Source organism: Pecten maximus, chromosome 2 (genome assembly GCF_902652985.1).
Source record: "Pecten maximus chromosome 2, xPecMax1.1, whole genome shotgun sequence".
NCBI classification, from domain to species: Eukaryota; Metazoa; Mollusca; class Bivalvia; order Pectinida; family Pectinidae; genus Pecten; species Pecten maximus.
This window is the reverse complement of record NC_047016.1, coordinates 4,920,523-4,943,975: the sequence shown is the minus strand read 5'-3', so window position 1 is coordinate 4,943,975 and position 23,453 is coordinate 4,920,523. Positions and strand designations below refer to the sequence as shown.

The following is a 23,453-nucleotide window of genomic DNA, read 5'->3' as shown; positions in this document are numbered from 1 at the left end:
AAAATAATTGCACTTACGTTTGATTCCCGTGATTTGTTATCGGACAATAGTCTTCTATGAGCTGTCATAAAGCTGACCGTGTTTCAGGCGTACCTTCAATATGGCGTCTAAACAGTAGGAGCAGCAATGCACTATGGGATAAATTACCCGAACTTCCGCTCGGCGGTGACGTTTGGTAAGCCAAAGAGCTTGTTGCGAATCCCTAGTATATAGGTCTCTGGTTATAAGACTTAATTCGAAGGTTCATGTCGTAATGTTTTACGTTTATTATCGGATATTTACAATTTTGTTATTTGTCGAATTTCGAAGTAAAACACATCATGTTCAAAGTCTTATATTATAAGACTTATAAATGTGAAAGAGTTTGACCAGGGCCGTATATACAAATAGTGTTTGAAAAATTTTGGTTTGATTTCCAACTGGAAGCGATCTGTCAACTATTTTTTATTCATTCGATATTTGATCGTTATGTTATAAAGTAAAGAAAGTATTCCTAGGACGGCTATACTAATGTATATATAATATCTAAACGTAGAATTTAATTTACAGTACATCGGAGTCCTCCTATCTCTACTGTAACGCATGCAGAAACAATCAACCATGGCTAGTTAGCTCCCTTCGGTAACCATCTTTTCTTTGAAGATAGAATAATTTTCTGACGTAAAGGCGGGAACAGAAATAACAAAAACAGCACACACATGTTGAAGAAAGCTGGTATGTATAAATCTCACTGGACACAGAACTTGTATAGGTCTCTGTGTGAAGTAAAGCCAGATATTGCATTAGGCTTAGTCGATGTTATTCTCTGGCGGTTTAATTTAGAACAGGTATAACACGGTCAGTAGACCCGTAACACTCGGGCCAATCAGTTCATGCCCTAGTTTCTAGCTGTTGCAGGCCATATATTAATTTCTTATTTCTTTAGTTACCTTCGTATTTGGTGGTGGTGATGTGTGTGTAGGGTGGGGGTTAGATTTCACAGTTTTTCTGTGTTTTGACCCATGCATGAAACAAACTTTCAACTACCTATAATATGCAATAAAATAAAAACTACCGGCTTAATAATGTACATTTTGTAACGTGTTATGTAGTGTCACGTTCCTTATACATGGATAAAAATACTTGACACTTTCGTAATTTTTATTTTGATGCATTTTTCTCAATCGTTTTGAAAAACAGAGTTACTACGTATACCAGTAACTTGTAATATCAAAAATTATTTACAGCCTGGGGGCAGAGATCGCTCATTCAGTTAAGTAAAGTTAAGTTTTTCAGTTGTATCCTGAAATTTCAGACAATCTTACTAGCTAGCCTGCTATATCATTGTTAATCTGCAGACATATATTGCCAATTTGCCACAAGGCAGTATTTAAAGCCTACCTCTGGTTAACTTAAAATTCAGTTAGAACCTGCCACATAATCTCAGGTGAAGATCCACACATCCGCATTGGTTTTTGATTACGGGGGGGGATAAGGAATAACGTTCCCCCCTCCTTCATTCAGATGCCACTGGAGGATACAAAAAATTTTGTTTCTTTTACCCACTTTCTGACGTTTTATAAATGATAACACCGCAATTTTCTAAGCCAAAGTATAAAGTAATAAAGTATTTTCCAAATCTAACAAATTGTAAAACCTTGTCGCATATATACCACACAAAATAACTTACTAAAAAGGCACGGTCTTGTAAGAATTAGTGATACAAAAGGATATTGATAGTAATTATCAAAATCATAAATTCATGTGTATATATTCTACTCAAAAATATTATTTTTCGTCTTAAAAATTTCCTTGTGTGGGCCTTGCTACACTATCGGCAGTGGGAGGTTTGGTTTGGTTTGGTTTATTTTGTTTAACGTCCTATTAACATCTAAGGTCATTTAAGGACGGCCTCTCATGCGTGCGACATGCGTGTGGTGAGTGCGTATGTGTGTTTTTGGAGGCTGCGGTATGTTCATGTTAAGTCTCCTTGTTATAGGCCGGAACTTTTGCCGATTTAAAGTGCTATCTTATGATCACTGAAGCATACTGCCGAAGACACCCAGCAGCACACCCCACCCGGTCACATTATACTGACAACGGGCTAACCAGTCGTCCCACTCCTTGTATGCTGACCACTAAGCAGGAGTAGCAACTACCATTTTTAAAGACTCTGGTATGTCTCGGCCTTGAGGGGACAGAACCCAAAACCTTCCTCACAGCAGTGAACGCTCAACTAAAGGCCAAAAGTGAGGCATTGTCAAGGGAGACATAATTAGGGAGAAGAAAGTTGTTAAGAAAGGAGAGAAAAGATAAGATCCGAAGTTTAGTCGCCTCTTACGATCATGCAATGGGGGCAGCAGGTACAATTTTTACGCCCTACCTGCAGGGCAGGCAGTGGGAGGTATCTAATATCCTGTTGGAGAGCAGTATATGAATATTCGTTCTTACCAGAATTTGCCACCTGAACAAGGAGCTTTTGTTGACTGATTCAGAGGAACTTGTTGATCTTTTCAAAGGATTAAAACAATGAAAACTTGATGTTTACTTGTAACAAGTCCTATTTTATCATGATGGCATTATTAGCACATTATGATGTTAGACCATTCAATGTGCTTATTCTATATATAGCAAGTGATGTTTAATTTCATAATGCTGAAAACATGGTAAAACATGTACTAATACATTTATTTGACTAAATCAGTACTGTATTTTGTAATTCGGTATTTTCCCAAATTTCCCAAAATGTCAATGAATTTTACCACCATGAGCGGCTGAAAAATAATGGGAACAAAAACACTGGCTTCATTGTGCATCTTAACTTGTGACTTGTACTGCCAGATTAATTTTACATAAAATGTCTTAAAGTGTCTGCTTAGAAAAAAATATTGCCAATAAATTCATATCATGATGTCTTTGAAGCATTCACAATTCTCTATTATTAGATTATTTTGTGGAGATTTCTGTTGTACATTTCAGTCTATTTTTTACAGAGACCTGGGATACATCAATGAGAGCATCAACCATGAAGGCATTGCATAGCCAGAATTATTAATTAGTTGTGATAAACAAAGAAACAGAAATATCTATCATGAAACAGAAACAAGGGAAATCAAGAACAAGCACAGTTGTGGAAGCTACTACATCATCCCTTGATAGAACATGTGATCTGCTGCGACTCCGAGTATCCCAGTTGTCCTCCTCACCACAAATTCATGGATATGACCAAGAAAGAAGGTACAGTAATTCAAAATGGAAGATTATAAAATAAAATATGATAATGGAAGTTATTGTGTATTTTCAGTGAATATCAGTTTTTCAAACTTACCATGATTGGACTTAACTTTTTTTCAAACATTTTCAGGTCCATGAGTGTATCAGCCCATGCCCTTCTCATTTGGTTTATATATAATCATTATAGGTCTAGATATGATAAATGACAACTGAGCATTGGAAATATCTGTAATTTTTTCAGAATTTTCAACAATTTTGAATTTGATTATTCATCAAAGCTAAGTTTGATCAGATTGCTTTTAAAATTTGAATTAAGTTCATAGAGATATGTATGTTTGTGTTTAAGATGCATTGATTTGGCGTTGACAATTGGTATTTAATATCCTAATAAGATAACGAAATTTAAGTACAAGAATGTATAAGCATTCTGTGGTTGCTGCTGTCAGTGAGCTTCGACTTGCTAGAATTAGGTGGAATGAATATTTAATTTTCTCTGAATGATATTACACAAAAACTCACAATTTGCCCTTTTTATCAGGTCACCTGAGACGAAGACTTGAGTGACCTGTTGCGATCGTCTTTTGTCCAGTGTTGTTCTTAGTCCATTGTAGATTTACATTTTTGACTTCTCACTAACTAAGAGGCCCAGCTAGGTAATATCGGGCCAGTAGTATGCAGGGATGAAGAAATACTAAGTTTGTTACAATGCATGATCTTGACCTACTTTCAAGGTCAAAGGGGTTATATGTGTTAAAATCTTTAAATGACTTTTCATCAAGTAATCAGGAGGCCCAGGGCCATGATATAGAGCAAGCAGTTTCAGAGTGATGATACATGGCTAAAAGTACGCTGGAATAAAAGGCTACCAAAGATGTTCTAAATAATGACCTTGATCTACTTTCAAGGTCACAAATGAGTTATTATCTTTAAATGACTATTTCTTAATAACTAAGAGGCCCATGGCCATGATATTGGGCCAGTTTCATGCTAGCTATATATATAGGATGAAGGACTACCAGAGATGTTCAAAATAATCACACTGACTTTTTACTTTCAAGGTCACTGAGGTCAAATGTGTTAAAATCTTTAACAACTTCTTATAACCAAGAAGAGACTGATCAGAGTCATGATACTTGGACAGTGGCATGCTTTGATAATAGACCTAAGTATATTCAGTTGAATGACCTTGGTCTACCTTCAAGGTCACACTTGTCAAATGTGTTGAATTTCAAATTTAAAAACAAGAACATTAATCATCAGTATATATTTTAGAACTCAGGTGAGCGTTAAGGCCCCTGTGCCTCTTGTTATATTGGACACTGTACACGTCCCTGCTTGCATGTATCCGTCAATCTAACTCCCCTTTTTGAATCATAACTCCAAAACCATTTAAGATAATTTCACAAAACCTGGTACATGCATTGCTCCAATAGTCTACTAAATTGGTGCCTTGTGGTATGGAGTGGTTTGCATTTCTTATAATTTTTCTGTATTTAAATCATAGAACCAAATCATGGTTAAAAACCTAATATTGCACTTTATGCACACAACCATATGCAGGACTCGGGGGATATTGACGACTGTCTTCTTGTTTTTAATGGCAGAAAACTGCTGGATTTGATCCGAAGGACTGGTACGACAGGTGAAAGTAACTCCGCTCTGTTGATAGGACCAAGAGGATGTGGCAAGTCCATGGTAATACATATAGTTTAATTTTAAGAAATGTAGATTTGATGTTTCCAGACAATGTCTTACAATGCGAGTCTATGTACTTTATATGTTATATAGGGAATATTTAACAAAGAATAGCATAAATGTTTACACTTTTACCTCTTTATAGATTTCAGATTTAATATATATCTAACAAATTATTGTGAATAAAAAACTTTAGGAAAATGTGTACTTATGAAAGTATAGCTGAAATTTCCAAAAATAATAATAACTGGGTCTGGCGAACCAAGTTTCTGTGCAACTTAGTCCCACAATGCAATGGACGAGTTATCAGTCAACACAAAATGGCGGAACGCCGAAAGCATGGCCATTAGCCTGCAAAAACGGAGATAGATACTGCCAAAAAGAAACATAAAAGCAAAACCCCAGGATTTCCTGAGGAGAAGAATTGATTCATTTGAACTTAGCGAGAGAAGAAAAAGGAATAGACTTAAATTCCAATTTTGCCAGAGGTCTATTAGATTGCTGGTTAATTAGCTTTTTCCATCCTTGAACATTGTCAACTTCACCGATCTGATTTTATCGATGTTTTGTTGTATTGATATTACTATATATATTTCAAAATAAATATTTAGTTGTATGTTTGTTTATATTGATCAGTTAATACAAGAATATTTTGCTAATATGTTCAGATGAAAGTGTTATTAGGCAAGTTCACATATACTCTCGCGATAAAAATAAATGAGGCAAGTTATTTTATACACTGATGTCGCAAGGATTCCCCTGGTGAAGCGTCCTGTCCAACAGTCATTTTAATGTTAGGAGAACGTGAATGAGGATCTGGGATTGCCATTAGATTGCCATTAATGTATGTAACTAGAATTTTAAGTTATTTGGGAGTATGCGGCTTAAAACATGACGAGTAAGTAATATATATATACATAGAAACTGTTATTGATAAGGATGTAGTGTACATTTAGCATAATGTTATGCAACATGTTCTTGTGTCAATAACAGTTTATACATAGGTATATATTTGTAAAATACTGTACATATTTACTGTAATAGGTTGTAGAACTGTGGACTGGTATAAAACCTCTCATTAATCTATTGTATGTATTTTTCTAACTGTATTTTCACACTTGTTTCATGGTTCAGCTGATAGAAAATGTTGTCGAGGAACTGATGACAAATCAAGAGATCAAAGACAACCTTCTACAAGTTCGTCTCAATGGTATATATTTCAAAGCTATGTTGCAAAATGCACTTGTATGTGTATGATATATATAGAGGTTACACAACAAGTGGTTGTTGGATATGGAACTTATTTCACATGAGTAAGTTATTTTTCAAAATATTTTTTAACTTTTAAAAAATAACTTACAAGTATGAAATAAATTCCATATCCAAAAATCACGAGTCGTGTGACCTGTTTTTACCACAATAATATTGACTTGAATCAAAGGGAAGTGTGGCCTAGTCTTATTTCGCGTATACAAACGTATTTAAACATTACAGTTTGTTAGTGAGTCTATAATTACAACTCTAACTATCTGAACCACGAAAGTCTACTAGTAAGTGATGAAGTATATTTCTTGATAACCATATTTAGTGATCGAAACATGTCAACAGCATGATCTTGACCACCAGGGCAGGAAAAAACATTTCAGCATCACTGGTCCTTCAAGTTTGTGTTTAAAAGTACTCGTCCCAAGGTGAAACATAGTGGTCCAATTAAAGTGGATTGACAGTACCTTGAATTATTATATAAGGAAGAGGTAAAAATTACAAGAAATTTTCCACTTGCCAAAATGGAAAGTATTTACTGGCCCACAGACCAAATCTACTGGCCCTGGGCCATAAGATCAAGGCAATGTTGATCAAAAGGTGGTTATATATAGGCTAATCACAGTTTAACAACAATTTTAAAATCTTGATAAAATTATTTCTGGTAAAAGTAATTTGACAGACTGTTAGGAAACTATAGAGCTCGTAAGTCTCTTCCTACCCATCTTCGCTAGCCAAGGCTTCTGATTACGTTACACTCCACGAACCCTTGGCAGATATAGGCGTCAGTTCTGGCCCTCTAGCGGAGATTCGAAATTACCACCCTTTACACATGAAATTTTCGACCAATCAAAACAAACGTTACCGATTTACTTCATCGGTGATGTTTACAAACGCACATGGAGGCTTGTGTCATTTTGATGAGATATGTGATCAATGACTTCTATTAATTGATCAATCACTGCGAATGTTTCCCAATGATTGTACGTCTCTGTATTTAGATAAAATACCATGACATAGTCGACAATGTAGCTCTGCACTGGGTGCCGCAATTGTTGTTTACTGTGAAACCAAGACTGGATGTAAAACGCGATTTGATTGGGTGCCCTGGGATTCCAGGGCACGACGGTTTGAACACGACTATATCTGCCAAGGGTTCGTGTAGTGTAACGTAATCAGAAGCCTTGGCTTGCGAAGATGCTTCCTACCTGTCTATTTAAGGAATATTCACACTCAGGTTTTGAAGTAAAGGAGAAATGAGATTTTCACTTATCAAGTGATTAAGCTAATGAACTTTTGAACAACTTTGTCATGTTTTTTTGTTTTTTTGCTCACCTTGACACCATTAATATATCTGGCACCTGTTCATGGGTGTTGTGAATTATTATTTTTTTAACTCTGTATGGTATTCATCCAATAATATCATTGACATCTGTTGGTCCTCCTACCTGTTATAGTTTGTTTACATGTTTTAGTGTGACATATTACCGCTGGGTACTTTTAAAATTTTGATGATGCCATATAATTCCTCATACAATATCAGAGTTCACACATTACCACTTTAGCAGTAAAATCCTTGATATTGAACGTCGGAATATATCAATGTGGTCCCAAATTTGAGAGTAGTACTGCAAGCTTTGCTAGTAATTCACTGATGATCATTAGTGATTATTGTATTAATATTAAGGGTAGGATTTCTTTTTGAAGAGTTTTAATACTTGTGTCTAATATCATTTGATGATCTAAGACACTGTAAACTGTTCTTACAATATATGTTTATATCCCAGCATTGAATTGCAGGCCTATTACAGACGGATGACAAGATAGCACTAAAGGAGATCACCCGACAGTTACAGCTAGAGAATACAGTGGGCACCAAAGTGTTTGTAAGTGTTTAGCACTGAACTGATTAGCCAGAGTTTCCTCTGGCCCTGACAACATGTCTGGTGTAGGGCCAGAGCGCACTACTATATGAAAACATGGAATTCTCTGTCACCGTTCTGTGTCGCTAAGATTTTGGTGCTAACACAATAACAGCAGGTGTGACATAACACCTACCTTACATATAAATTATGGATAAATGAGATATTTATTTACCCCAAATCACTCATTTAATCCTAAATCAGAGTTCTATTCCCGGGCACTATAAGCTATAATGCCCTGTTCTGAAAATCTGATTTATCACTCTGATTATTTGGTATATATCCCTGTTGGCTAGCTAGGTAGTCCACTTCCTGTTGATTAGCTAGATATAGTCCACTCCCTGTTGATTAGCTAGATAGTCCACTTCCTGTTGATTAGCTAGATATAGTCCACTCCCTGTTGATTAGCTAGATATAGTCCACTCCCTGTTGACTAGCTAGATATAGTCCACTTCCTGTTGATTAGATAGATAGTCCACTTCCTGTTGGCTAGCTAGATAGTCCACTTCCTGTTGATTAGCTAGATATAGTCCACTCCCTGTTGACTAGCTAGATATAGTCCACTTCCTGTTGATTAGATAGATAGTCCACTTCCTGTTGGCTAGCTAGATAGTCCACTTCCTAATGATTAACTAAGTAGTCCACTTCCTGTTGATTAGCTAGATAGTCCACTTCCTGTTGATTAGCTAGATAGTCCACTTCCTGTTGATTAGCTAGATAGTCCACTTCCTGTTGATTAGCTAGATAGTCCACTTCCTGTTGATTAGCTAGATATAGTCCACTTCCTGTTGATTAGCTAGATAGTCCACTTCCTAATGATTAACTAAGTAGTCCACTTCCTGTTGATTAGCTAGATAGTCCACTTCCTGTTGATTAGCTAGATAGTCCACCTCCTGTTGATTAGCTAGATAGTCCACCTCATGTTGATTAGCTAGATAGTCCACTTCCTGTTGACTAGCTAGATAGTCCACTCCCTGTTGATTAGCTAGATATAGTCAACTTCCTGTTGATTAGCTAGATAGTCCACTTCCTAATGATTAACTAGGTAGTCCACTTCCTGTTGATTAGCTAGATATAGTCCACTTCCTGTTGATTAGCTAGATATAGTCCACTTCCTGTTGATTAGCTAGATATAGTCCACTTCCTGTTGATTAGCTAGATAGTTCACTCCCTGTTGATTAGCTAGATATAGTCCACTTCCTAATGATTAACTAGGTAGTCCACTTCCTGTTGATTAGCTAGATAGTCCACTTCCTGTTGATTAGCTAGATAGTCCACTTCCTGTTGATTAGCTAGATAGTCCACTTCCTGTTGATTAGCTAGATAGTCCACTCCCTGTTGATTAGCTAGATATAGTCCACTCCCTGTTGACTAGCTAGATAGTCCACTTCCTGTTGGCTAGCTAGATAGTCCACTTCCTGTTGATTAGCTAGATAGTCCACTTCCTAATGATTAACTAGATAGTCCACTTCCAATTGACTAGCTAGATAGTCCACTTCCTGATGACTAGCTAGATAGTCCACTTCCTGATGACTAGCTAGATAGTCCACTTCCTGTTGATTAGCTAGATAGTCCACTTCCTGTTGATTAGCTAGATAGTCCACTTCCTAATGATTAACTAGGTAGTCCACTTCCTATTGACTAGCTAGATAGTCCACTTCCTGATGACTAACTAGATAGTCCACTTCCTGTCAACTAGCTATATAGATAGTCCACTTCCTGTTGATTAGCTAGATAGTCCACTTCCTGTTGATTAACTAGATAGTCCACTTCCTATTGACTAGCTAGATAGTCCACTTCCTGATGACTAGCTAGATAGTCCACTTCCTATTGACTAGCTAGATAGATAGTCCACTGTAAGAGGGGATAATATAGTGCATATAAAATGTAAAAACAGATGATAGATTGTAAATCAATGGTTATGGTGTTTGAAAAAAGAAGATATGGAGTTAACAGTCCAGCATCAACACTTTTCTAGAAGTTGTTTTATAAGGCTTCATGTTTTTATTCCATTCATATATTTACATGTGATTTGTATTTTTAGCCCACCATCATCAGATGGTGGGCTATTCAAATCGCCCTGCGTCCGTGGTCCGTCGTCCGTCCCTCCGTCCGTCCGTCCGTCCCTCCGTCCGTCCGTCCCTCCGTCCGTAAACAATTCTTGTTATCGCTAATCCTCAGAAAGTACTGAAGGGATCTTTCTCAAATTTCATATGTGCGTTCCCCTTGGTGCCTAGTTATGCATATTGCATTTTGAGACCAATCGGAAAACAACATGGCCGACAGGCAGCCATCTTGGATTTTGACAATTGAAGTTTGTTATCGCTATTTCTGAGAAAGTACTGAAGGGATCTTTCTCAAATTTCATATGTAAGCTCCCCTTGGTGTCTAGTTATGCATATTGCATTTTGAGACCAATCGGAAAACAACATGGCCGACAAGCAGCCATCTTGGATTTTGACAATTGAAGTTTGTTATCGCTATTTCTGAGAAAGTGCTGAAGGGATCTTTCTCAAATTTCACATGTAGGTTCCCCTTGGTGCCTAATTATGCATATTGCATTTTGAGACTAATCGGAATTCAACATGGCCGACAGGCAGCCATCTTGGATTTTGATAATTGAAGTTTGTTATCACTATTTCTGAGAAAGTGCTGAAGGGATCTTTCTCAAATTTCACATGTAGGTTCCCCTTGGTGCCTAGTTATGCATATTGCATTTTGAGACCAATCGGAAAACAACATGGCCGACAGGCAGCCATCTTGGATTTTGATAATTGAAGTTTGTTATCGCTATTTCTGAGAAAGTACTGAAGGGATCTTTCTCAAATTTCATATGTAAGCTCCCCTTGGTGTCTAGTTATGCATATTGCATTTTGAGACCAATCAGAAAACAACATGGCCGACAGGCAGCCATCTTGGATTTTGACAATTGAAGTTTGTTATCGCTATTTCTGAGAAAGTGCTGAAGGGATCTTTCTCAAATTTCACATGTAGGTTCCCCTTGGTGCCTTGTTATGCATATTGCATTTTGAGACCAATCGGAAAACAACATGGCCGACAGGCAGCCATCTTGGATTTTGATAATTGAAGTTTGTTATCGCTATTTCTGAGAAAGTGCTGAAGGGATCTTTCTCAAATTTCACATGTAGGTTCCCCTTGGTGCCTAGTTATGCATATTGCTTTTTGAGACCTATCGGAAAACAACATGGCCGACAGGCAGCCATCTTGGATTTTGACAATTGAAGTTTGTTATCGCTATTTCTGAGAAAGTACTGAAGGGATCTTTCTCAAATTTCATATGTGGGTTCCCCTTGGTGCCTAGTTATGCATATTGCATTTTGAGACCAATCGGAAAACAACATGGCCGACAGGCAGCCATCTTGGATTTTGACATTTGAAGTTTGTTATCACTATTTCTGAGAAAGTACTGAAGGGATCTTTCTCAAATTTCATATGTAGGCTCCCCTTGGTGCCTAGTTATGCATATTGCATTTTGAGACCAATCGGAAAACAACATGGCCGACAGGCAGCCATCTTGGATTTTGACAATTGAAGTTTGTTATCGCTAATTCTGAGAAAGTATTTAAGGGATCTTTCTCAAATTTCATATGTAGGTTTCCCTTGGTGCCTAGTTATGCATATTGCATTTTGAGACCAATCTGAAAACAACATGGCCGACAGGCAGCCATCTTGGATTTTGACAATTGAAGTTTGTTATCACTATTTCTGAGAAAGCATTTAAGGGATCTTTCTCAAATTTCATATGTAAGTTTCCCTTGGTGCCTTGTTATGCATATTGCATTTTGAGACCAATCTGAAAATAACATGGCCGACAGGCAGCCATCTTGGATTTTGACAATTGAAGTTTGTTATCGCTATTTTTGAGAAAGTACTGAAGGGATCTTTCTCAAATTTCATATGGAGGTTCCCCTTGGTGCCTCGTTATGCATATTGCATTTTGAGATCAATTGGAAAACAATATGGCCGACAGACCGCCATCTTGGATTTTGACAATTGAAGTTTGTTATCTCTATTTCTCAAAGTACTGAATGGATCTTTCTCAAATTTCATAAGTAGGTTCCCCTTGGTCCCTTGTATTGCATTTTTGGACCAGTCTGTCCTGAAAACAACCTGGCAAACAAACAGCCATTATCGTTAAATCTCAAATTTCTTATATAGCTAGGATTCTCTTGTTTGAAAAGTACTGGAGGGATGTCTCAATTTGCACAGATTAGTAAAATGAAGGGAAAAGTAGAGAAAAGATCAATCTGACATGGAACCTATGAAGATCATTCAATGGTGGGCGCCAAGATCCCTCTGGGATCTCTTGTTTTTTAATTCCTCTTGATTTTTGTTCAAAGATCTCATCTTGTTTCAGGGATCCTTTGCAGAGAATCTTCAATTTCTACTGGATGCTCTGAAAAGTGGTATGTATTTCTGATATAACATTATAAGGTATTACTTCAACAATGTTAGAGGATTACTTGGCAAGAAACTTATGATGGGCGTCAGGTAACTTCCACAAAAATAGCGATGTTTTTTTTTTAAAAAGAGACACAATCACGATTATTTACATTTACAGGCTTCATTCTGGTAACAACTCTGATTGTAAATGTGTGTAATAAACATTTATGGAATTAAAACAATATCATGTTTACAGACAGTTTCAGTAAAATCAGTAAAAACTTTTCTTGACCAACTGCTTCCCGATTGACTAACTAGTCAAAAGAACAGTGGTCTGAATATAGGGAACAACCAACCAATTGAAAAAATATATTTTTGAAACAGCCCCTGTGTATAGATGTTGAGCCAAGGATAAAATGTCTGGCAGCCACTGATTGGCCAGTATGTTATGAAGTGAGAAAATAGATATGTAGCCTGATAGGTAACTATCAATAAGAAATGTTGATATAAATTTCTTAAGTCCGATTGGTTTTTTTCCCAAAAGTTCACGTAATAATAGTAAACGGGTAAACATTTAAGATTTTTGAGAATTTTTACTGCGAAATTCACCTATTTTCAAAATGGCTACCCTGGAGAAAATTTGAGCTGAAGGACCCAACTTTTTTTTTTGATTAGGTGTTATATCAGACCCTAAACTTTTGTTATAAACCATAATCGTCATATTCAATTCAAGAATTAGAATGAAATAATCCAAAACTTTAACACTAAGGTCTATGGGAAAACAATTGGTTGGTTGGTCTCTACATATAGCTACCGCATATGACATTTTGTGCCATCTAGCGTCCCTGGAAACCAGATGATGGGACCGACTAGCACATTTTCGGACGGGATTCTAATCTTGGAGGCATTGTAGCAGAATTTAGAGAGAAATTGAGATTCAGGGGGGATTGATGGTGAAAATATGACACATGTAGTGTTACAAGGTGGACCATAGACCGGACAGATACGGACATACATTCTATATTTCAATTATAGCGGTATATATCGTGGCTCGGGGTACGGTGGTATGCTGGTTGTACTGCTGGCACTACCCCGGTTCAATGTTTGGGTGTGTGTCTAGTTGTTCTGTTGTCACTACCCCGATTCGGTATTCGGTGATATGTTTGGTTGTTCTGTTGTCACTACCCAAATTCAGTGTTTGGTGATATATCTGGTTATTTTTTGTTGTCACTTGCCCGGTTCCGTGTTCTGTGTCTGTGTTTCGACTCTTTTATCTAAATAATGGCTCCACTCCTAAATTTTTTTCTCGTTCGGCCTTTTTTTCTTCATTTTTTACAAAAAGACCAGAAATTAGGTGGTGGAGGAGATAACATTGAGTTATCTCCCCCGATCTTTATTCTATATCTTATTTGTTTATATTTCTGAGTAGCACGATTTCTATACTTGGCTATTAACCAAAAGACATCACTTTAAATTCCAAGCTTATCAAGATATTAAAATTTACATTTCAAAATTAACTCAATTTTAATGTGGTTTTCATATCCGGTACCAATAGAAGAATCAACCTACCAGCCTAAGACTTGCAGTCAGGCACTGCATATTTTGATAGCATATCCTATGGTTCTATCCTGTTCCAGAAAAGTTATTTTTGAAAAATGTGAAAGATGCTATAGGGAACAACCAACCAATTGAAAAAATATATTTTTGAAACAGCCCCTGTGTATAGAACGTTGAGCCAAGGATAAAATGTCTGGCAGCCACTGATTGGCCAGTATGTTATGAAGTGAGAAAATAGATATGTAGCCTGATAGGTAACTATCAATAAGAAATGTTGATATAAATTTCTTAAGTCCGATTGGTTTTTTTCCCAAAAGTTCACGTAATAATAGTAAACGGGTAAACATTTAAGATTTTTGAGAATTTTTACTGCGAAATTCACCTATTTTCAAAATGGCTACCCTGGAGAAAATTTGAGCTGAAGGACCCAACTTTTTTTTTTGATTAGGTGTTATATCAGACCCTAAACTTTTGTTATAAACCATAATCGTCATATTCAATTCAAGAATTTGAATGAAATAATCCAAACGTTAACACTAAGGTCTATGGGAAAACAATTGGTTGGTTGGTCTCTATTTTAAGGGCTACATAGGCCTACTTTATACCATTTTTGTTTCAGAAAGTCCCTCTTTTCCTTGTAGGTAGCCACAGTAGTAAACTTATATTGACTCATAAGTCCCACTTTTACTTGTAGGTAGCCAAAGTACTAAACCTATTTTCATTCAGAAAGTCTTTCTCCCCCTTGTAGGTAGCCACAGTAGTAAACCTATTTTGACTCAAAGTCTCCTTTGCCTTGTAGGTAGCCACAGTAGTAAACCTATTTTGACTCAAAGTCTTTCTTCCCCTTGTAGGTAGCCAAAGTACTAAACTTATTTTCATTCAGAAAGTCTCTCTTTGCCTTGTAGGTAGCCACAGTAGTAAACCTATTTTGTTCGTCCTCGACGAATTTGATCTGTTTGCCCACCACAAGAACCAGACACTGCTGTACAATCTGTTTGATGTGGCACAGTCGGCCCAGGCCCCCGTCTGTGTCATCGGCCTCACATGTCGATTGGTATGTATCGTGTCATCGGCCTCACATGTCGATTGGTATGTATCGTATTACTCCCACATTGAATGTATTATATCGGTGACACATTGAATGTATTATATCGGTGACACATTGAATGTATTATATCGGTGATATCTTTGGTAGTCAGGTGGAGTAATATATTACTCTCACATTGAATGTATTATATCGGTGACACATTGAATGTATTATATCAGTGATATTCTTGGTATGTATTATATTACTCTCATATTGAATGTATTAAACATTGAATGTATTATATCGGTGATATCTTTGGTAGTCAGGTGGAGTAATATATTACTCTCATATTGAATGTATTATATCGGTGACACATTGAATGTATTATATCGGTGACACATTGAATGTATTATATCGGTGATCTCCTTGGTAGTCAGGTGTAGTATTATATTACTCTCACATTGAATGTATTATATCGGTGATATCCTTGGTAGTCAGGTGGAGTATTATATTACTCTCACATTGAATGTATGATATCGGTGACACATTGAATGTATTATATCGGTGACACATTGAATGTATTATATCGGTGACACATTGAATGTGTTATATCGGTGACACATTGAATGTATTACATCGGTGACACATTGAATGTATTATATCGGTGACACATTGAATGTATTACATCGGTGATATCCTTGGTAGTGAGGTGTAGTATTATATTACTCTCACATTGAATGTATTATATCGGTGACACATTGAATGTATTATATCGGTGACACATTGAATGTATTATATCGGTGACACATTGAATGTATTATATCGGTGACACATTGAATGTATTATATCGGTGACACATTGAATGTATTATATCGGTGACACATTGAATGTATTATATCGGTGACACATTGAATGTGTTATATCTGTGATATCCTTAGTAGTGAGGTGGAGTATTATATTACTCTCACATTGAATGTATTACATCGGTGACACATTGAATGTATTACATCGGTGACACATTGAATGTATTATATCGGTGACACATTGAATGTATTATATCGGTGACACATTGAATGTATTATATCGGTGACACATTGAATGTATTACATCAATGATATCCTTGGTAGTGAGGTGTAGTATTATATTACTCTCACATTGAATATATTATATCGGGGACACATTGAATGTATTATATCGGTGACACATTGAATGTATTATATCGGTGACACATTGAATGTATTACATCGGTGATATCCTTGGTAGTGAGGTGTAGTATTATATTACTCTCATATTGAATGTATTATATCGGTGATATCCTTGGTGGTCACTTGGAGCTGTGGTTACACGTACACCTCCCCCTTCACCAAGTCAACCAGGGTTTAATTGATTCCCCAATTAGACATAAAAATGTATGGGGATCACCTACCTGACTACCTGGGTTTCCTCTTTGTATAAACAATATTATAATAAAGCCTAAATCTATACTTGTTTCAGGATGTTGTTGAGCTGTTGGAGAAGAGAGTGAAGTCACGATTTTCACACCGACAGATCCATCTATTTAACAACATCACACTAGGGGACTACACCAACCTCTTCATCACATATCTCAGTCTCCCCGACGACTTCACAGACAGGAAGTTTGTAAAGGCTTGGAACCAACATATTCAGGTACCATATAGACTTTATTCTACACTATTGTATATTAGTTATGTATAGTTAAACAATGCTAACAGAAGTTTGAAACCTGTTCATTTGTTTGCACGATTCTAGCTTGAAATTCATAATTTTTCATTGTTGTATGTACTTTATATTAATACTTTATTAGGAACAGGACAAAGTGACAAATTAACCTGTACAATATTGGTCAAATGTTTTAACTGAATCAGTCATTATATACATTGAATTGTTTAAAAAGTGACGGGATGAACTGTACAAAAACCTAAAAGTTATTTTTACGATTTCATCATCCTTGCATCTTGCTATGATGAATATCATTTCAACAGACAGACATCACATCTAGTAAAAAAGTATGTGTATAACTTACATTTGTAGGAGCTGGTCCTTGACTAAGTGTATAACTTTTCTCTTTGGTCTTTGGGAGGTGGCCTCTGACTAAGTGTTTAACTTGTATCTGTAGGAGCTAGCCTCTGACTAAGTGTATAACTCGTATCTGTAGGAGCTGGCCTCTGACTAAGTGTATAACTCGTATCGATAGGAGCTGGCCCCTGACTAAGTGTATAACTCGTATCTGTAGGAGCTGGCCTCTGACTAAGTGTATAACTCGTATCTGTAGGAGCTAGCCTCTGACTAAGTGTATAACTCGTATGGATAGGAGCTGGCCTCTGACTAAGTGTATAACTCGTATCTGTAGGAGCTGGCCTCTGACTAAGTGTATAACTCGTATCTGTAGGAGCTGGACACTGACGAAGTGTATAACTCGTATCTGTAGGAGCTGGACGCTGACTAAGTGTATAACTCGTATCTGTAGGAGCTGGCCTCTGACTAAGTGTATAACTCGTATCGATAGGAGCTGGCCTCTGACTAAGTGTATAACTCGTATCGATAGGAGCTGGCCTCTGACTAAGTGTATAACTCGTATCGATAGGAGCTGGACGCTGACTAAGTGTATAACTTGTATCGATAGGAGCTGGACGCTGACTAAGTGTATAACTCGTATCTGTAGGAGCTGGCCTCTGACTAAGTGTATAACTCGTATCTGTAGGAGCTGGACGCTGACTAAGTGTATAACTCGTATCTGTAGGAGCTGGCCTCTGACTAAGTGTATAACTCGTATCTGTAGGAGCTGGCCTCTGACTAAGTGTATAACTCGTATCTGTAGGAGCTGGACGCTGACTAAGTGTATAACTCGTATCTGTAGGAGCTGGACGCTGACTAAGTGTATAACTCGTATCGATAGGAGCTGGACGCTGACTAAGTGTATAACTCGTATCTGTAGGAGCTTGCCTCTGACTAAGTGTATAACTCGTATTGATAGGAGCTGGCCTCTGATCAGACCATACAAGGTGTCCTCCGACGACAGTTTGAGTTCAACAAGGATGTCAGGACACTACAGCAGCTTCTGGTAAGTAGGATGTAGACAGCTTCAGAGAACGGGAGAGTGAATACTTGGTATTGTTATGTAGGCGAGGACTTCCAGTGAACGGGAGAGTGAGTACTTTGTATTGTTAGGTAGGCGAGGACTTCCAGAGAACGGGAGAGTGAGTACTTTGTATTGTTATGTAGGCGAGGAATTCCAGAGAACGGGAGAGTGAGTACTTTGTATTGTTATGTAGGCGAGGAATTCCAGAGAACGGGAGAGTGAGTACTTTGTATTGTTATGTAGGCGAGGACTTCCAGAGAACGGGAGAGTGAGTACTTTGTATTGTTATGTAGGCGAGGACTTCCAGAGAACGGGAGAGTGAGTACTTTGTATTGTTATGTAGGCGAGGACTTCCAGAGAAAGGGAGAGTGAGTACTTTGTATTGTTATGTAGGCGAGGACTTCCAGAGAACGGGAGAGTGAGTACTTTGTATTGTTATGTAGGCGAGGACTTCCAGAGAAAGGGAGAGTGAGTACTTTGTATTGTTAGGTAGGCGAGGAATTCCAGAGAAGGGAGAGTGAGTACTTTGTATTGTTAGGTAGGCGAGGAATTCCAGAGAAGGGAGAGTGAGTACTTTGTATTGTTATGTAGGCGAGGAATTCCAGAGAACGGGAGAGTGAGTACTTTGTATTGTTATGTAGGCGAGGACTTCCAGAGAAAGGGAGAGTGAGTACTTTGTATTGTTATGTAGGCGAGGACTTCCAGAGAACGGGAGAGTGAGTACTTTGTATTGTTATGTAGGCGAGGACTTCCAGAGAACGAGAGAGTGAGTACTTTGTATTGTTATGTAGGCGAGGAATTCCAGAGAACGGGAGAGTGTATACTTTGTATTGTTATGTAGGCGAGGACTTCCAGAGAACGGGAGAGTGAGTACTTTGTATTGTTATGTAGGCGAGGAATTCCAGAGAACGAGAGAGTGAGTACTTTGTATTGTTATGTAGATGAGGAATTCCAGAGAACAGGAGAGTGAGTACTTTGTATTGTTAAGTAGGCGAGGAATTTCAGTGAACGGGAGAGTGAGTACTTTGTATTGTTAAGTAGGCGAGGAATTTCAGAGAACGAGAGAGTGAGTACTTTGTATTGTTATGTAGGCGAGGAATTCCAGAGAACGGGAAAGGGAGTACTTTGTATTGTTAGGTTGGCGAGGACTTCCAGATAATTAGAAAGTGAGTACTTTGTATTGTTATGTAGGGTACAGATGTACCCTGTATGTACAGAAGGGAGGTAATTCAGACCATTATATTTACAGATGTACCCTGTGTGTACAGAAGGGAGGTAATTCAGACCATTATATTTACAGATGTACCCTGTGTGTACAGAAGGGAGGTAATTCAGACAGTTATATTTACAGATGTACCCTGTGTGTACAGAAGGGAGGTAAATCTGACCATTATATTTACAGATGTACATTGTATGTACAGAAGGGAGGTAATTCAGACCATTATATTTACAGATGTACCCTGTATGTACAGAAGGGAGGTAATTCAGACCATTATATTTACAGATGTACCCTGTATGTACAGAAGGGAGGTAATTCAGACCATTATATTTACAGATGTACCCTGTATGTATAGAAGGGAGGTAATTCAGATCAGTATATTTACAGATGTACCCTGTGTGTACAGAAGGGAGGTAATTCAGACCATTATATTTACAGATGTACCCTGTATGTATAGAAGGGAGGTAAATCTGACAGTTATATTTACAGATGTACCCTGTATGTATAGAAGGGAGGTAAATCTGACAGTTATATTTACAGATGTACCCTGTGTGTACAGAAGGGAGGTTAATCTTACCATTATATTTACAGATGTACCCTGTATGTACAGAAGGGAGGTAAATCTGACAGTTATATTTACAGATGTACCCTGTATGTACAGAAGGGAGGTAATTCAGACAGTTATATTTACAGATGTACCCTGTATGTACAGAAGGGAGGTAAATCATACCGTTATATTTACAGATGTACCCTGTATGTACAGAAGGGAGGTAATTCAGACCATTATATTTACAGATGTACCCTGTATGTATAGAAGGGAGGTAAATCTGACAGTTATATTTACAGATGTACCCTGTGTGTACAGAAGGGAGGTAAATCTGACCATTATATTTACAGATGTACATTGTATGTACAGAAGGGAGGTAATTCAGACCATTATATTTACAGATGTACCCTGTATGTACAGAAGGGAGGTAATTCAGACCATTATATTTACAGATGTACCCTGTATGTACAGAAGGGAGGTAATTCAGACCATTATATTTACAGATGTACCCTGTATGTATAGAAGGGAGGTAATTCAGATCAGTATATTTACAGATGTACCCTGTGTGTACAGAAGGGAGGTAATTCAGACCATTATATTTACAGATGTACCCTGTATGTATAGAAGGGAGGTAAATCTGACAGTTATATTTACAGATGTACCCTGTATGTATAGAAGGGAGGTAAATCTGACAGTTATATTTACAGATGTACCCTGTGTGTACAGAAGGGAGGTTAATCTTACCATTATATTTACAGATGTACCCTGTATGTACAGAAGGGAGGTAAATCTGACAGTTATATTTACAGATGTACCCTGTATGTACAGAAGGGAGGTAAATCATACCGTTATATTTACAGATGTACCCTGTATGTACAGAAGGGAGGTAATTCAGACCATTATATTTACAGATGTACCCTGTATGTATAGAAGGGAGGTAAATCTGACAGTTATATTTACAGATGTACCCTGTGTGTACAGAAGGGAGGTTAATCTTACCATTATATTTACAGATGTACCCTGTATGTTGTGTAAGTGATACTCATCCATTCCTTGTTCCTGCTGATTTTGTTGATGGTATGAAGATGCAGTCCACTGACACCAAGTCAGCTATGCTTCATGGTAAAGTATTCTTGTTATTCAGAATTACCTTGAGAGTTGAGCTTACAAAATCTTGTTTTAGATTCAAAGGTTTATTATTTTTATTTTTTTTTATTGTGAGGTTTGCTGTGACAGTGTTACATGTGTATGTAATATTTCTCAAAAATGTATGATATTTGTGATTCAGGAGTTTCAATCCTCGAGCTCTGTCTCATCATTGCTATGAAGCACCTGACTGAAATTTACGATGGTGAACCATTCAATTTTGAAATGGTCTACAGTGGTAAGTATATATACTGTAAATACTCCTGAGACGTATATTCACGTTAATAATTTTCCCAATGAATTCTGTGTAAATTGAATGTTTACAGAACTGCCAGTTTACAGGAGTGAACTTGGGCATATATGGCGCTATCTTCCTATCTCTAATTAATGTGATTTAATGAAAGTTTACACAAAGTGTAAGGGTCAATGTCAGATCACTATACTATTTTTAGATGAAGGTAATTGCGTTTAGAGCAAGTTAACAAAGAATACTATGAGGAAATGCTGTGATATGAAATCATATAATTGTTGGTCATCTGTAGCTCTGTAATGAAAGTTCTTATTGTCAGCGTTCTATTGTTTTCAGTTCTGGATAACTTACTGTACCTAGTAGCTGGGTATATTGGTGATTACATGCATGATCGAATGTTCGATTATTTCAGTAAACGTCTTGAACACAGAGTAATTAATATGCCATTATTTCAACAATTTCAGAATACCGAAAATTTGCCCAGAGGAGGTCATCCATGCAAGTTTACGAAAAAGCAGTTGTGTTGAAGGTAATTATTTGGTTAAAACTTTCAATGAAGTCGCTGTATATTTCTTTATTGTATATTTTATTTGCCCATTCATTTGTCAATATGTTCACATAGAAACCAGGTTTTGGTTGGTATTGGTAACATATTTAGAGAATCAGGTGTGTTAGAATGGTTTTGTTGAGTTTCTAGGTTAGAGAAATCAGGTGTACATGTATATATAACTCTTTAATCTGAAAGGTTCAAACTTCCACAGTTTAATTCCTGGAGAGAATATGCAAGCACTTGAGATTTAATACATATTCTAATCATCACTCGGCTGTACTCTACCGAGTGATATATACATCCTATTAATGCATTAAATACCTGGGTCAATTTGACTTTTCCATGAAGTTTTATGTTTTGCTCCATTGTTATCAGTATCATTGGATCTCATTGTTTTACATTTTGTAGTTCTCATTACTTTTGTTTCTATAAATCCTCTCTGATACTCTAAGTGATTAATCACCTATTTTTCAGGCATTTGAACACCTGATTGCATTAGAGTTGGTTAAGACAATAGATGGAGCTGGGTCTCGGGTACAGAAGGAATATCGCCTATTGTCGCTGCTCGTCCATCCCTCACAGATTCTTGATGCTCTGCAAAAATACCCAAACTGTCCAACAGAGGTCAAACAGTGGGCCCAGTCGTCCGTCATATAACAAAGGGAATGCAGTTTAACATGGATATTTATATAGCTGAACAGTCGGCCCATAACTACAACATTTAGTCGATATGTGGGCTCACTCTCCTCAGACACTTGCAGGAATAATGCTGAACAGTAAACTTGTCACATACCTAGGGGATCAACATAGCTTAGCAGGTCTGTGATACCACCAAACATCAGTGAACTTGTCACATACCTAGGGGATCAACATAGCTTAGCAGGTCTGTGATACCACCAAACATCAGTGAACTTGTCACATACCTAGGGGATAAACATAGCTTAGCAGGTCTGTGATACCACCAAACATCAGTGAACTTGTCACATACCTAGGGGATCAACATAGCTTAGCAAGTCTGTGATACCACCAAACATCAGTGAACTTGTCACATACTTAGGGGATAAACATAGCTTAGCAGGTCTGTGATACCACCAAACATCAGTGAACTTGTCACATACCTAGGATATAAAACAGAACCTAGCAGGTCTATGTGACCACCAAACACCAGCTGTATCTGTGGGTAAGGAATGTTTGATTATAGTGTCATTGACTGTTTACTGCTGTGTCAGGGGAGCATCTGAGAAATAAAGAGGTTTGCATCTTTCTTGTACAGATATGCAAACACACAACAATGTAGCATTGTATCACAAATAGAAACAATCAACTGGAATGTTCAAGCAACATTTCTGGAGACTGAAAACATTTCTGACATTGAAGACTGAAAGTCAAAAAATACAGAAATGTGCTATTTATATGAGATAAACAAGGTTTTGAAACAGAAGTTTTGTGTTAGTGAAGTCATCCAAATTGAAGGATTGCTCAAAGTTGGAGATAATCAGCCTTTAAAACTGTAGCAAGGCATTTACGAGTCATTAAAAAGGAATAACCAGGACACAAAAA

General features: G+C 37.3%; 1 protein-coding gene across 2 annotated transcripts; it reads left to right on the top strand.

Annotated features, from left to right (window-relative positions):
• The first annotated feature begins 625 nt into the window (after window positions 1-625).
• LOC117314755 (origin recognition complex subunit 4-like) lies at window positions 626-23,453 on the top strand. Of its 2 annotated transcripts, XM_033868866.1 has the most exons (14): window positions 626-714; window positions 2,973-3,216; window positions 4,818-4,908; window positions 6,043-6,118; window positions 7,972-8,057; window positions 12,472-12,520; window positions 14,960-15,108; window positions 16,576-16,749; window positions 18,077-18,163; window positions 20,961-21,069; window positions 21,236-21,331; window positions 21,808-21,872; window positions 22,368-22,585; window positions 22,662-23,453. In XM_033868866.1, exons 2-13 carry the CDS (start codon window positions 3,071-3,073, stop codon window positions 22,548-22,550), a joined length of 1,311 nt encoding a protein of 436 aa, XP_033724757.1. In that variant the 5' UTR covers window positions 626-714; window positions 2,973-3,070; the 3' UTR covers window positions 22,551-22,585; window positions 22,662-23,453. The 2 variants fall into 2 exon arrangements, with proteins under 2 accessions (XP_033724757.1, XP_033724747.1); XM_033868856.1 differs by having other exon boundaries at window positions 22,368-23,453.